The sequence below is a fragment of the Lepisosteus oculatus genome, chromosome 3 (genome assembly GCF_040954835.1).
Source record: "Lepisosteus oculatus isolate fLepOcu1 chromosome 3, fLepOcu1.hap2, whole genome shotgun sequence".
Taxonomy (NCBI): Eukaryota; Metazoa; Chordata; class Actinopteri; order Semionotiformes; family Lepisosteidae; genus Lepisosteus; species Lepisosteus oculatus.
In genome coordinates this window covers 12,281,642-12,295,149 of record NC_090698.1, presented here as the reverse complement: position 1 = coordinate 12,295,149, position 13,508 = coordinate 12,281,642, and the positions used below count along the sequence as shown (strand labels likewise).

At 47.2% G+C, this 13,508-nt stretch overlaps 2 protein-coding genes across 6 annotated transcripts; one reads left to right on the top strand and one right to left on the bottom strand.

Annotated features, from left to right (window-relative positions):
• The first annotated feature begins 331 nt into the window (after positions 1–331).
• LOC107076539 (caspase-14-like) lies at positions 332–9,906 on the top strand. Of its 4 annotated transcripts, none has more exons than XM_069186849.1 (9): positions 332–439; positions 2,183–2,462; positions 2,830–2,892; positions 4,102–4,151; positions 4,948–5,100; positions 6,022–6,241; positions 6,771–6,893; positions 7,272–7,381; positions 9,156–9,906. In XM_069186849.1, the coding sequence occupies exons 2-9, from the start codon at positions 2,186–2,188 to the stop codon at positions 9,258–9,260; spliced, it is 1,101 nt and encodes a 366-aa protein (XP_069042950.1). In that variant the 5' UTR covers positions 332–439; positions 2,183–2,185; the 3' UTR covers positions 9,261–9,906. The 4 variants fall into 4 exon arrangements, with proteins under 4 accessions (XP_069042950.1, XP_069042952.1, XP_069042951.1 ...); XM_069186850.1 differs by lacking the exon at positions 332–439 and adding an exon at positions 1,174–1,548; XM_069186851.1 differs by lacking the exon at positions 2,830–2,892 and having other exon boundaries at positions 338–439.
• Positions 9,907–10,356: 450 nt separating this feature from the next.
• Positions 10,357–12,799, bottom strand: LOC107076541 (zona pellucida sperm-binding protein 3-like). Of its 2 annotated transcripts, none has more exons than XM_069186844.1 (9): positions 12,411–12,799; positions 12,217–12,335; positions 12,025–12,128; positions 11,639–11,816; positions 11,447–11,564; positions 11,281–11,366; positions 11,094–11,206; positions 10,624–10,749; positions 10,357–10,508 (listed from the first exon to the last, which is right to left on the bottom strand). In XM_069186844.1, exons 1-9 carry the CDS (start codon positions 12,795–12,797, stop codon positions 10,375–10,377), a joined length of 1,365 nt encoding a protein of 454 aa, XP_069042945.1. In that variant the 5' UTR covers positions 12,798–12,799; the 3' UTR covers positions 10,357–10,374. The 2 variants fall into 2 exon arrangements, with proteins under 2 accessions (XP_069042945.1, XP_069042944.1); XM_069186843.1 differs by having other exon boundaries at positions 10,624–10,755; positions 12,411–12,798.
• Between the last annotated feature and the right edge of the window lie 709 nt (positions 12,800–13,508).

Below are 13,508 nucleotides of genomic sequence, written 5' to 3'. Positions count from 1 at the left end.
TCCTTTGTAAAAACATAGCCCAGTTTATCTCTGCAAAAGGGGGGGTCACACTTTTCTTATCTGTAGTTTTTAGAACCACCACGATCGATCGATCGCTGTGCTTGCTCTCTAAAGCCAGCTCTCTGTTTGAGGGATGTGAGCTGTGTGGGGAGTTGGGCAATTGCAAATTACAGTAAAAGTACAAAGGCCTGGGGGAATTCAGGGATTTTGCCATTGTACGTCTGCATCCTGCGAGCCGTGAAGTGAAATGTTTACCTACTCTTATTGGCACCACATTCAGGATCCCAGCGATATGCCAGTCAAATAAAAGCTTTTTGTTTTCCTTGTTTTGCTTCAGTGTAGCCACACCTCAAGCACAGTCACCTCTATATAAGCTCTCATGAGCCTGAGAAAGGAGTTTTGTGTTGTGCTGCATAGAACTGCTAAACTCTAGACGCGGGTAAGCCATCATTATTATTCCAATATCCTATTCTTTTCCTTGCTCTAGCAGGTAAGGGCAACTTCTTGTTTACAGTAATAGATCTGGTCCTGCAACAAGGCATTTACTGGAGAAATCTGAGTAAAATGTTTTGTTCAAGGGCTAAACAGCTGCAATACTAATGGGATTTGAACCCACAACCTGCTGGGGAGGCATTAAGAGCTCAAACCACTCAGCCACACTACTGGTCTTTGTTATACCTTCTGTGAATTCCTCTATCATGTATAGTTTCAGCTTCTTGTATTCGTAAATGTTTAGCATTAGATCAGCCTACACATCATGTCACAATAATTAGCTAGAGGTTAATTGATTCCAGGATCTCATCCAACCGTTAATTAAGAAAGGCCAGGGTTTAAGCTTTGACAAGGCTAATTTGCTCCATACTCCCACCACCCTTTTTGTGCTTTTTGTTCAGTGACAAATGCATTCCGTTTAGTTTCCACTTGTGTCCTCTGGTAAATGTTACACTGTCTATTCTGAAGAAGTCCTCTGAGTTGTTTTAGTCAGTGACACTGTCAGTTTTGAACACTTGTATGTATTTGGAAAACTTTGAAATCTGTGTGCCTTTGTGTGTGTCTGCTACACTCCCATTTCATTTTCATTTTGTTTTCTGGGTTCTTTAGAAATACCGTTTCAGTTTGGAGCTCCCAGGAACTCCACCTGCCTAAATCGCTCACTGCAAAGTGGTAGACAAGAAGGGGGCGAGTCAATCTCAGATTTCCTGGAGAACCGGTTTAGCCTGAAGAGTGGAGTACTAATTTTGAGCTGCATGGTTCTAGTCATAATGCTCTCAAGGGAATTTTGTATGTAATTATATTGATCAATATTTGATCAGCCTCATTTGGCAATTAGCAGGTGATTATGAAGTCTTGTCTCCTATAAGTCCAATGTGTGGGTTCACACTGATGTCCAGCTTATGGCAATCCCCTGGGCTCAAGTCTTGACAGCAGCCTCCCAACCCACTGTTTGTTACCACTACATCGATGGGACCTGATTCCAGTATTCAAAACCCTCCAGCAGTCAAACCAGTGGACCTTCAGAACCAACAGTGAAGCACAAACCAGAGCAAGGTACATTCAAAACTAAGACCAGGAGGCATTTCTTTACACAAAGAGTTTTGGGAGTGTGGAACAAGCTGCCCAGCCATGTTGTTGTAGCCCATACACTGGTTTCTTTAAAGGAGCGTTAGTTAGCTATGACATTCCAAATGGTCTAGATGGGCTGGCTAGTTTGTCACGTCACTTATCGTATGTTTATATGACCTGTGTGCACTCAATTGACATTCTTATTTCCTATTAGTATTACTTATTATTACTTACAGTTTGCAGCATTTTGCATTTGATGAATCTAAAAAGGTGCTGTATTGAAGCAGTAGTATGGAGAAGCTTGCAGGTTTGCAGATTTAAATCCCAAAGGGAAGCACAGCTTCAGATTGCTCCACTAAATGCCTGTATTGAAGTACATGAATACATGTTGCTTTGGATGAATGTGTCGTCCTAATTCATTAATAATTAGGGAGTTCGAGAGTTTTCTAGTGGAGTATTGAGGTCTGTTGCACTCAGTAGCATGTGCTGGAAGAGTTGGTGATTGATAGGAGTTGTCCAATGTTTCATTTTAAGCTCTGCAGATGTTTTGATATTGATTCTGCGTGTAAACTTTGCTTGGAAAGCCTGAATTTGGGATGCGTGGGCTGTTATTCCTCAGGGAATGGCAAGAGGAATTTCTCAGGACGACTGGTGCCAGGCCTTGAGCAGTATCATCGAAGAGCTAACGGAGCCGCAGTATAAGAAGATGATGATGCTGCTCCCTAAAATACCCCAAAGCAAGAAGAAGATGGCCAGGGAGGAGATGCCCGAGGTGATCGTGTCTCAGTACGGGCTGGAGGAATCCGTGGTCGCCGTTCAGGAGGCGGTGGGAAAGATTCCCAGGAATGACCCGCGGATGATCGGGCTGCTGCAGCCCTTCACTGCAGCCTTGCACGGAGGTACACCCGCTTCCGAAGGGATCTAGCGAGAAGAAAAACTAAGACAAAAAAACGGAGGGACAAAGTTGTAAAAGTCTGGACTGGTTCTTAAAGATGCGTTACAGTACTTTGACAGGCATACTAAGACGCAGGTTAATGTCATTTGGAAATCTGCACACTGGGCTCCAGACTGCATTGTTCTTCATCCCAGTTCGGGAGAACGAGGAGCTGCAGGGTTAATGTCGGAAAACCAAGGAGCCGACCAGTGGCTGTGGCTCTGGAGGCCGGAGCTACGAGATTCCAGGGCAGCTCATCAGAGAGTTTTCACACCCCTCACCACAGGACACCCTGACTTACCCTCTTTCTGCTTTGTGATTTTCCCTTACAGCGCAGAAACGCCCTCCTGCCGAAAGCCACAGCGCTCCGCCTGAGAAGGTTTATAAAACGGACGGTGAGGGTAAATTCTGTCTGCCTGTCTCTGTCAAACAGCACTCTTCAGTTCTGACAGCCATAACGGCCTAAGAAAGAAACAGAGGAGGCCATACAGCCCATCTAGCCCTTAAGGTAGTAAACACTGTGGCACAGTGATTAGCATGGCTGCCTTGGATCCCTGGGGCGCTGGGTTCAATTCTGGACCTGCTGACGTCTGTGTGGAGTCTGTATGTTCTCCCTCTGTTTGTTTGGTTGACTCCAGGTGCTCCAGTTTCCTCCCAAAGTCCCAAGACAAAATAATAATTCCCTCCGCTTATAGAGCGCTTTGCTGGACGCTCAACTCAAAGCATTTTACAGGTAATGCAGACTCCCCTCCACCACCAGTGTGCAGCCCCACCTGCATGATGTGACGGCAACCCAGTACACTCACCCCACACGAGCTCTCAGTGGGAAGAAGAACAGAGTGATGATGCCAGTTCATAGATGGGAATCATTAGGAGGCCATTGGTGAAGGCCAGGGGGAAATTTGGCCAGGACACTGGGGTAACATCCCTACTCTTTTCCAGAGACACCCTGGGATTTTTAATGACCACAGAGAGTTTAACATCTCATCTGAAGGACGGTGCCTTTTTACAGTATAGTGTCCCCATCACTATACTGGGGCATTAGGACCCACACAGGCCACAGGGTGAGCACCCTGCCGGCCCCACTAACATCTCTTTTAGCAGCAGCCTTAGTTTTTCCCAGGAGGTCTCTCATCCAGATACTGACCAAGCTCACCCCTGCTTAGCTCCAGTGGGCTGCCACTTGTGAGTTGTGAGTTGCAGGAAAAGACATGCTGGTAGGTTAATTGGTTCTGTGAAAACTGCCCCTGGTGTGAGTGCTTCTGAGTGTGCCCTGTAAAGGAAAGACATGGCGCTGCTGGTGAGGCATGGACCTCTCCTCCAGTCACCGCTGACGTCTGGTACACGGCGGTGCAGCCTGTGACGTGTCAAACAGTGAGTGGCTAGAAGGTGGGTGGGATGGAATCTGGCTCCGCCTCCTTATGCTCCCCTGTGTGCAGGAGCAGGACTCTGTAGATCTGCAATTTCTTTGTGCAAACTTTTTGAAAGGCAGTATAGTGTTCCCCATCACAGTTCTGAAGTCTTGTTTGAATCCAGAGGAAAGTGTGCCACCTACTGGCTCAGCACCAAAGTATACTGATGTCTGACATTTATTTCTCTCTCAGATTCCATTGGTTTGCAGAGCTCAAACACTGAGGGATGCTATATAGACAAGGTAAGCAGTTATAATTAGTAATTGAGTAGTCTTATAGGTTGTTGTGTGTCAAATACTTGGTGGATGTATTGGGATTTCAATATGGATCCTACCCCATCTCCAGTACAACGGAGACCGCATGAAGAATACATGATATCAGCCCATCCTGCTCTGTAGATTCACTGAAGCTACACTGACGATTATACCTGTAAGAAGGAAAGAGACAGGCCCTCGTGAGCTGGCCAGACTTATCTAGCTCACAGACTGAGAACAAAGAACTGACCTTAAAACATTACCCAGTTTTCCTGGCTTTAAATAAACCAGTTATTAACCAATTATCGAAGCATTTAAAACTGGGTTCAAAGGCAAAATATATTGAATGCCATGAAATGGCTGGGGTGCTATCTGTGTGGAGTTTGCATGCTATCCCTGTATTTGCATGGGTTTCCTCTGGGAGCTGCAGTTTCTTCCCACAGTCCAAAGACAAACTGGAAGGTTAATTGGCTTCTGTGAAAATTGGGCTATGATATGAATGTTCTGTCCATCTTGCAATGGGCTGGCATCGTGTCCAGGGGGTATCCTGCTTCCTGCCCATTGCTTGCTGGGATAGGCTCCAGCTTGGCTGTGGCCCTGTACTGGATGAAGCAGAAAAGAGATGAATTCTCCCGATGTTCTGAAAGTCTTAGGTCTGAACTGAGCTCTATAGTACAGCCTTCCAAATGGACACAAGTTGCTGATTATATTAACATGATTTGAAACAATGGAAAATTAATGTACAGTAGAGATTAAAGTACCACTCCTTTCCCTCTGTTTTCAGGATGATGTTTATGATATAGACGGCGCGCGGGAGGCCTTCATCCTGTGCCAGAAGGAGAACCGCCGGGGGGCGGAAGTAGACCTGGAGCGGACCCGGAAGCTCCTGAGCAAGTATGGCTTCAAGTGCACGGAGGAGACGGACCTGCTGGGGAAGGTAATGGCCGCCCGTTCTCTTCCAGTCCTATAGTCTCTCTCCACTGGCGCAGCAGAGCTGCAGAAAGACACCCCAGAGCCTTCATGCAGCTGCACAGCCCCAGACGGGGCTGCCTGTCTGTGGGGAGTTTACATGGTCTCCTCATGTTTAGTTGTTTTTTTTGCCAGGTGGTCAGGTATCCTCCACCCCTCTATACACACCTTGACTACTCTAAACCATCCCTTTCCTGGGGTGGGGATGGGGGTCAAAGGGACTTTATACTTTGGAAGGTGGGGTTGTTCCCAGTACAAGAATTGCTGGCTATGGGCTAACGGAGAAGTAGAGCCACATCAGTCAGTTGGTAACCTAGGATGTGTCCATTTCACAATATAATAATAATGAAGTTAAATATGATATATTATGTACACATATTACAGGAGCATTAAACACATTAAGAATATGAGAAAGGTTCAAGGAAACAAGAGGTTCAGGGAAACAAAGGTTCAAGGAAAAAGGTTCAAGGTTTAAGGAAACAAGAGCCTCCTCTTGTTTCAAAGGAAACAAGAGGAGGCTCTTCTGCCTAAATAGCTTGTTTGGTTGCTAGTAACGAATTGATCCCAGGATCATCCACATGGGTGGACCGCTTGTTTCAAGCTCCCACCACCCTTTGTGTAAAGAAGTACCTCCTGTTGTTCTTCCCTGTAGCTTGCCCTTGTGACCTCTGCTTCATATTTAAGTAATAGTGTTATAATGAAACATACACAACTTCTGTTTATAACCTGGGAAAGATTAACATTAAGAGGGTGTTATAACATTAACTAGGATCTTGAAGGGGTCTGGTAACAAAGTTACTGGCTGTTCTTGAATGTAAATGCTTCAGTAACAGACAACTTCAGCGTGAAGATTTCATTAGAAAGGTTTCATTTTCGGGTCCATTAACAGGAAATCATCCCGGAGCTCACAGCCTTCAGAGACCGCGCCAATCGCCGTCAGGTCAGGTGCTGTGTTGTGGTTCTCATGGCCCACGGTAAGGAAGACAGCATTCTGGGCACAGATAACCAGCCAGCTCTTCTGAAGGAGATCTTTGCCCTCTTCAACAACAAGGAGTGCCCCAAACTGCAGGGACAGCCCAAGGTCTTTATCATCCAGGCCTGCAGGGGAAGTATGTAAATAATAACATAACATCACTTTATTAGCCCTATACACTATCTTGCATCAGGAATTCATCTTTTTTCACATACCCCAGCTTGCTCTCCATGAGACACATAAACAAGGAGAGAAGCCTGGGGTCAGAGCACAGGTCAGCTATTATACAGCACCCCTGGAGCAGTTGGGGTTAAGGGCCTTGCTCAGGGGCCCAACAGAGTAGGATTCCTCTGCCAGCTGTGGGATTTGAACCAGCAACCTTCCAGTCACAGGCACAGATCCTTAGCCACAGAACCACTGCTCCGCCCGCTGTAATACCAGGGTTGTGCAGTAATGTACAGTGTCAGTGTCTCTCTATGTCTGGTGTACAGCGTTGGTGTCTCTGTAGGGCTGGTGTCCTGTGTCAGGGGTCCCTCTAGGGCTGGTAACATTGTGTCATTAATAAAATGTGTGTTTTTCTACAGATATGTGCATTCTTAAAGGATGATGCCATTAAACATCCCGTATGCTTTTCCAAACTTTGCACAATTCTTTCCACATTAAAGGTGATGTGGATGAAGGAGTAATGCAGGCTGACGATCTGCCATCTGATTTTGAGGACGATGGTATTCAGAAGTACAAACTGCCCACAATAAGCGACACCTTCACAGTTTACCCCACAATGCCAGGTGAGAACTGTGCACACTAGGGAGGAAGGAGCCTCTCGTGCCATTGACAAGCTGCTTATCTGAGCACCTAAAAAGCAGTACAAAGGCACCCTGGGAGACCAAGACAGCTCCATAGTTTTAGACTGTTCAGTTGGTCATCTGTACAGCACAGTGGGCTGACAATGAAGGAGATAAGACAGAGCACCGAGCACCAATACTGGAGCAGGTCGGAATGTTTAAATCTAAAGAACAAACGGTAGCAATTTTGCACCTACTGGTATTTGATTTTTCAGATGATAAAGGCAGTATTAAACGCACTGTAATCAGGTCCTGTGGCTTTGGGGGCTGACATGCCCTTGGCGGTGAGGGGGACTGACGTGGGCATTCTCCACCCCGCAGGTAACCAAGCCTTACGCCATCCTGAAAGAGGATCCCCCTTGTTTTGGGTGATGGAAGAAGTCTTCGAAAAATATGCTCCGAGGTATCACCTGGCGGACCTGTTCATGAAGGTGAGCAGCGGGGTTCTGCCCAGACCACATCTTCAAGGCCAAGGCCCTGCCACCAGCCCTCCTGCCCCCAGAGGCCGATCGCGCTGGACTGCTGGTCTCACTTACTTCCTGCTATTGTCCCAGTTGGGTCATTTGCTCTGCGGATCGTTCCTTGGGTCAAGTAAAAGACATACCAAATTCACAGCGCAAGGGGTGGTCGTGATGGTCGGTGACTATATGGGCCTTCCGCATTATTTGTCTGGCATGGATGTCTGCCAGCTGTAGCAGATGTGCACCGACACCTTTGCTAGTTCAGTTGCTGTTCTGCTTAATCTGTTTTTTTTGCATGTATTTGGTTTTAACATTTTAAACTGAACGAAAGATTTGTTGCACCATTCAACAAAATAGTCCACCACAGGCCCATGATCAGTGTCTATGTCTTGGAGGAGACAGCCAACGACAGAGCCATCAGCAAACGTAATGACGTGCCTGTCCTCCAAAAGGCTTCTACAGCTGTCTGTGTACAGAATGCATGGGATGGGGGACAGCACACAGGCCTGAGGAGACGCGGTAGGAGAACAAAGTTGCTCTCATATAAGGCTGTTAACCCTCACTCTGGTCCTTACCAGTGCTCTCATGCCCTCTGGACGTGATGCATTTGACACTGGAACATCACTTCAGGGGAGCTTTTTGGGGAAGAAGCTCACTTTCCCACAAATCAAATAAAGATCTTCATAGCAGGTCACCTGTAATCATCACAGGCTGACTGATTTTAGTTTACTGCCTGGTACACACGTGTAAATTTGCTCTCGGCTCTTAACAGCTCAGAAGAGAGCTGTAATACGTATCAACCCAGATTCAGAAGTGGCCTCATTCAGCTGTGGTGCCTGACGTGGATATACACCTGGGGGTCTGCAGAAGGAGGAAACATTCCTTATACTGTAGGTGTGTCTCATACAGAGTCACTCTCACCTGTGTCTGTTCAACTAGCAAGAGCTGTTGAGGCTAAAATAACACCCAGCAGGCTACAGAGAGGCTGGGGCCAGTGTCCTGGAAGATGGGTAGTTTTGACACTCAGCACTGACTGAAGGAACATGTTAAATAAAAGTCTAAAGGATCAAGCAGATGTGTTAAGAGCTCAGCTGGAATGAAGACCAGCAGGCAGTGTTACATCAGGACTGGGACAGGGAACCGCTACAATAACGAGGACAAAATTACAAAGAAATGAACCTGTGGTTTTGTGAAGTTTTCAGTCCCAAATGTCTAAGAAAGTTGCTGCAATTAGAGTGTATTATACATTTACCATGTGTGCCAACTGTGTGGGACTTAAGACACTGCACTAAGCAACCCTTAACTCTGTCCACGTTGTGAGGCCTCAGTTGTCCAGTGACAGCAGGAGCTGGGTGTGTTTAAGGCTGCTGCAAGACACTTCATACATCAGAAACACCCAGAGCACTGCTGACACATCACACATCACAGGGATGGAAGCATTTTATTACCTATTTGAAGTATTTAACGAACAAGAGGTCACAAGTAACTTATATGGCAGAACAGGAGTCACAGCTTTACACAAAAGGCTGTGGGGGACTGGAACATGCTTGTTGAAGCTAAAAACCTTGTGTTTTTTCAAGAAAACTACTAACCCCTAAATATTCAACAGGGGCTGATTGGTGAAGGGCCTCCTCTCATTTGTAACCATGCCTAGGATCTGTGCGTTCTCAAAACATTAGCAGCCTTTTTGTACATTGAAACTGATGCCAGCATTGACTTCCCGCTCCTTCTGTCTCTGTTGTAGGTGAACCAAAAAATGGTCCAGCCTGACTACACACTGAAGAGCAGCACAGCCAAGGTCACAGTGAATGTGGAGACCAACTTCACTAAAGCCCTCTTTCTTAGATAAGCAGGCCTGTGCTGACCTGCTCCTGCTGGGAATGCACAGGCAAGAATCAGCAGCTCACTGCCACTTAAGTGGTTTATTTTTATTAATACTTTTATGTAAAGCCACTTTAGATAAAAATGATAAAATTAAAAAAGCAATTATATCCGCACACCAGCATAAATTCTCCATCTACTTCAAAGAGCCACAGCAGCTTTCATGGGCAAGTAGTAAAGTTTAATGGCTACCCTGAACAGCAGCACCTCCTTCAGTACCATGTCCCTATACTGGGCACCAACATAGCAAATTCTAGTCTGAAATCTACTGGTTTACCAAAATCACTTACAGCAACAGCTTGGTTTTCTCCTTAGAAGTGTCCCACCCCACTATAGCCTAGCCCTGCTGAGCTCAGGCCATCCAGTGGGAAGACAGGTCACAGCTGGAAATAAAAAACCAAAACTGCTGTACATTTGTACCTTCCTTGATTACAGTGAAGGTGTTTACAACTTAATTTGCCATCTGGATTGATAATCTTAAACCTGGAGCCTGCAACCCACCAGTTTCATAAACAACACTAAGCAGATAGTTTCTTCATCTTCTAGGCTGGCAAAGGATCCTAGATCACTTGTTCTTACCTGTAAAAGTTACTTAATAAACAGTTTAAATTTGAGAGCACAGCCCTGCCTACATTTGTCAGGGTGGCAGGCCTAACTCAGAAACCTCTCCATCAAATTCCTGGTGTGCAACAAACTGATCTGGATACTACTCACTCTCACTGACTCAGACAGCACTGTGCAGCCAAAACCTGCTCTTGCAAGCATCACTAAAGCATACACAGATGGCCAGTGTAGAAATAATACCTAAACACAGCAGCCTTAGCTTAATTCCAAGAGTCAGCACATGAAAACCCAGTGTAGCAGTGGTGATTGAACCATTGTACTGGGTGAGCTTTAAAATCCTCAGTGAATTGGAGCCAACAGTAGCTGACCCTTTCAATAGATGTGGCAAAGGCACACAGAGTCCGTCCTTAACATGCCAGCATTATAGTTCAGTGGACAAGACAAATACTGATCTGTTGCCCCCAGTTTGACAGAAGTACAGTAGAAAAGACTGACTGAAACAGTTTCCAATCCCTCGTTTATTTCTCCATCACAGTCAGCTCAGTGGATTTGCTCTGCAGTCTCCTGTAAAGGACAGTCCCCAGCACAGCCACACAGACCAGCCCCACCACTGCCCCCAGAGCAGCCAGGATCACAGGCTCAGCAGACACTCCTGGAAAGAGGACAGGGTAGCTCACACTGCTCTACCATAGAAATGCTTTTAGACCAGTTCAGTCCCACTGAGACTCCAGTCAGTATACAGGTTGGATACTAAAGGCTTCCTCTACCTGTTGCATCACCTTCCTCCTGTGCTCTCAGCTGAGACCTCTGACCTTCCACCTCTGCTGGGCGGTCAGCCTGCTCTTCCAGTACAAACAGAGGACCAACTGTGGCATCGCCTTCCCACTCAGCAGCTGCAACTGGAAGGAATTCTGGATTAAAATACCTACAGCGCTGCAGAAGACAGCATTCACTCTCACATAAGCCTGACCAGGACTTAAGGAGCATGTTGGAGGGAAGGACACCCTTTGTAACGCTCCTTTTCATGTAGCAATCCAGAGAACAGTTGCCTACATTCCCCAAGAATAAGAGCAGGAGGGATTGTGTACAGCATACAGTGCCATGGTTTTCTATGAAGACTTCTGCTCACAATCCCTCAATGTACCAATGTCCATACTACTGGAGTGGAACACTAGCATCTACAAGAACTAGAATCCCCTCTTCTCATTTTGAGAAGCCACAAGCAAGAGAGTCTCACCCTCTTTAGATCCCAGATCCCTCCTCATTCTCATCCAGTGCCTGGATTTGGTAGTAGGACAGCTGGAGTCACAGCAGCTGCACACCTGATCACTCCCATCCACAGACGTCCACCTACAGCAGGACAGGCATCACTGCAGACACCCACATCAGAGCACGTTGCGGGCAACAGCCTCCTCCTCACTTACACATTCCCAGTAGCGTAGCAGGCCTTGTTCAGGGAGTCCACACTCTGGGAAGCAGCAGTCACCTTCAGAAGGCAGGTGATGTAGATCTGGAACAGCACACCTTCAGTCAGAGGCTCCACTGCAGCTAAACCTCCTCACAGCCCAGAGGCCACAGGAAGACACTCACTGAGCTCCTGGCATCTTGATAGAACCTGAAGGCATCCAGCTTCATCCTCAGCTTGCCGTCCTGGGGTCTTGGCATGAACTGAGAACTGGAGCCTGTTGTTTTGGCATCAGTCAGGCACCTGGGGGAGAGGGGAGGTCATTGCAAGTGCACCGTCTACACAGCAGTTCCTCCACCAGAAGGCACAGGACTCACCCATGATTCTCAATGAAGGCATATCTGGGGGTAGAGGTCTGGTCAGGCACCAGGGTGGCCACACAGCTGTCCACAAAGAGCCGGAGGGGCTGGTGGTCGGCCTGGCTGACGGAGGCTTCAATATTCAGGACGTCCCCCAGGTAGAACACGTTGGAGGTCCTTGGGGAGCTCCAGTCATCTAGCATTGGAGAGGAGCCATTACAGGAAAATAGCAGAGAACCAGATGAACGTCTCCCAAATACAGATACCTTCAAAGAGCTCCGGTTTCTGGGAGCAAACCTTCATAGACCCCCAGTCAAGCTAATTCAACAAAGCAATCTTCTCTAGCAGACATCCCCAGTTCGAAAGGGAGTCTTGCTGCACCTCTCCCCTACAAGAGCACATACCAGCCATGAGCACCAGGGAGAAATCCAGGACATCCTCCGCAGACTTGGTGGAAGTGTAGGGGACCCAGGTGGGCTTCAGGGCGCTGCTGCTCACATTGTGAAACCTGAGAAAGAGACTCCAGCAGAGTGACACGATCCTTATTCAGCCCTGGAGCTCTGTGGACCCTGCAGGACAGCAGATGCCTCCCTCACCTCATGTAGCGACACTCAATCCCGACAACGGCGCCATTCGTTCTCACGATGGGGGTGTTGGCAATCGCCCGCGGGGTGTAGTTGAGAGAGAAGTTGTACACTAGCTCCTCTGGTGCACTCTAGGAGAGAAGCGACGGGTGAAGCCGGCACACCACTAAAATATGAAGCTATGATGTCAAAGCCGGACACCCTACCGTCAGCGAACTACGACACGCCTGCAGCTCGGACTCGAAGATCAGGACCTGCGCCGCGTCGTCTTGCCTTGTGGCCGCACAGCCTCCCAGACTGACGTCCGAGGAGTTGAGCAGCTGACCGGTACCGAACAGGTCTCTCCTGACTTGCACCACGATTTGACTCTCCCCGCACGCTACCGACACAGCCCCCACGAGCGGCGTAGGCTGCCGTAGAAACCGAGGAATTTTGTAAAACACAGCCCCCTTGTGCGTGATACCGGTTCGCCGTCCGGGAACTGAGCGCCTTGTAGCGGCGTCACAGAAAACACCGCAACGAAAGAACACCAAGAAGCTGAAGAAAGAAATACCCGAAATCCACATTTTGTTTCCCATAGAGAACAAATCCATGATACCTACTGTTTGCCAAGTACGTCTTTTTAAAGGCACACAGATATTCTCTCTTAATGGGGTTCAGGTCTGCCGACAGAGAAAGCAGATTCTCACGTGAACAAACCCCGTGTCCGCTCGTACTGAGGAGCCCGGATAGAGCGCGAGAGTTGGGGAAGATCAGAGCAGCGATCAGGAAACAGCGCCGAGCCTGTTGAAAACTGTCCGAATAGGACCGGTGATGTTTTACGTATTCTTTTATTTAATGTTTCAATTTTCTCCGGCTGAGTCAGTGCGTTCTGTTGTAATTACGCATTACGATCCAATTTCTACCTTAAATGGCATCATGTCGTCCCAGTTCTGGCTGTGAAGACGTCCAGGGGGTGCACTTCGTGACTTTTCTTGAGGATTTTGAGAAAATAAAAATGAAAAACTACAGCAAAATCCAGTCCACTTCAGGCTAGGATTAAATCGCTGCTGAAAACGTATTCTCAGTCAAATATGTTTTTGCCTTACTGTTAAATCACATAGGGCATTATGAAATTATAGAAAATGTAGGCAGGCCTTTCAATCTGTAGTTTTCTTATCTTACATTTCGTTTGACATGAATCCTAAATCCACTCAAATTACGTCTTAATTTGCACTACACGTGTGATTTCAGATCAATGAACTGATTAGTCGTGTTGCAGAGACAAACCCGCTACATTAGAGCACCAGAAAGCGAATGAGACA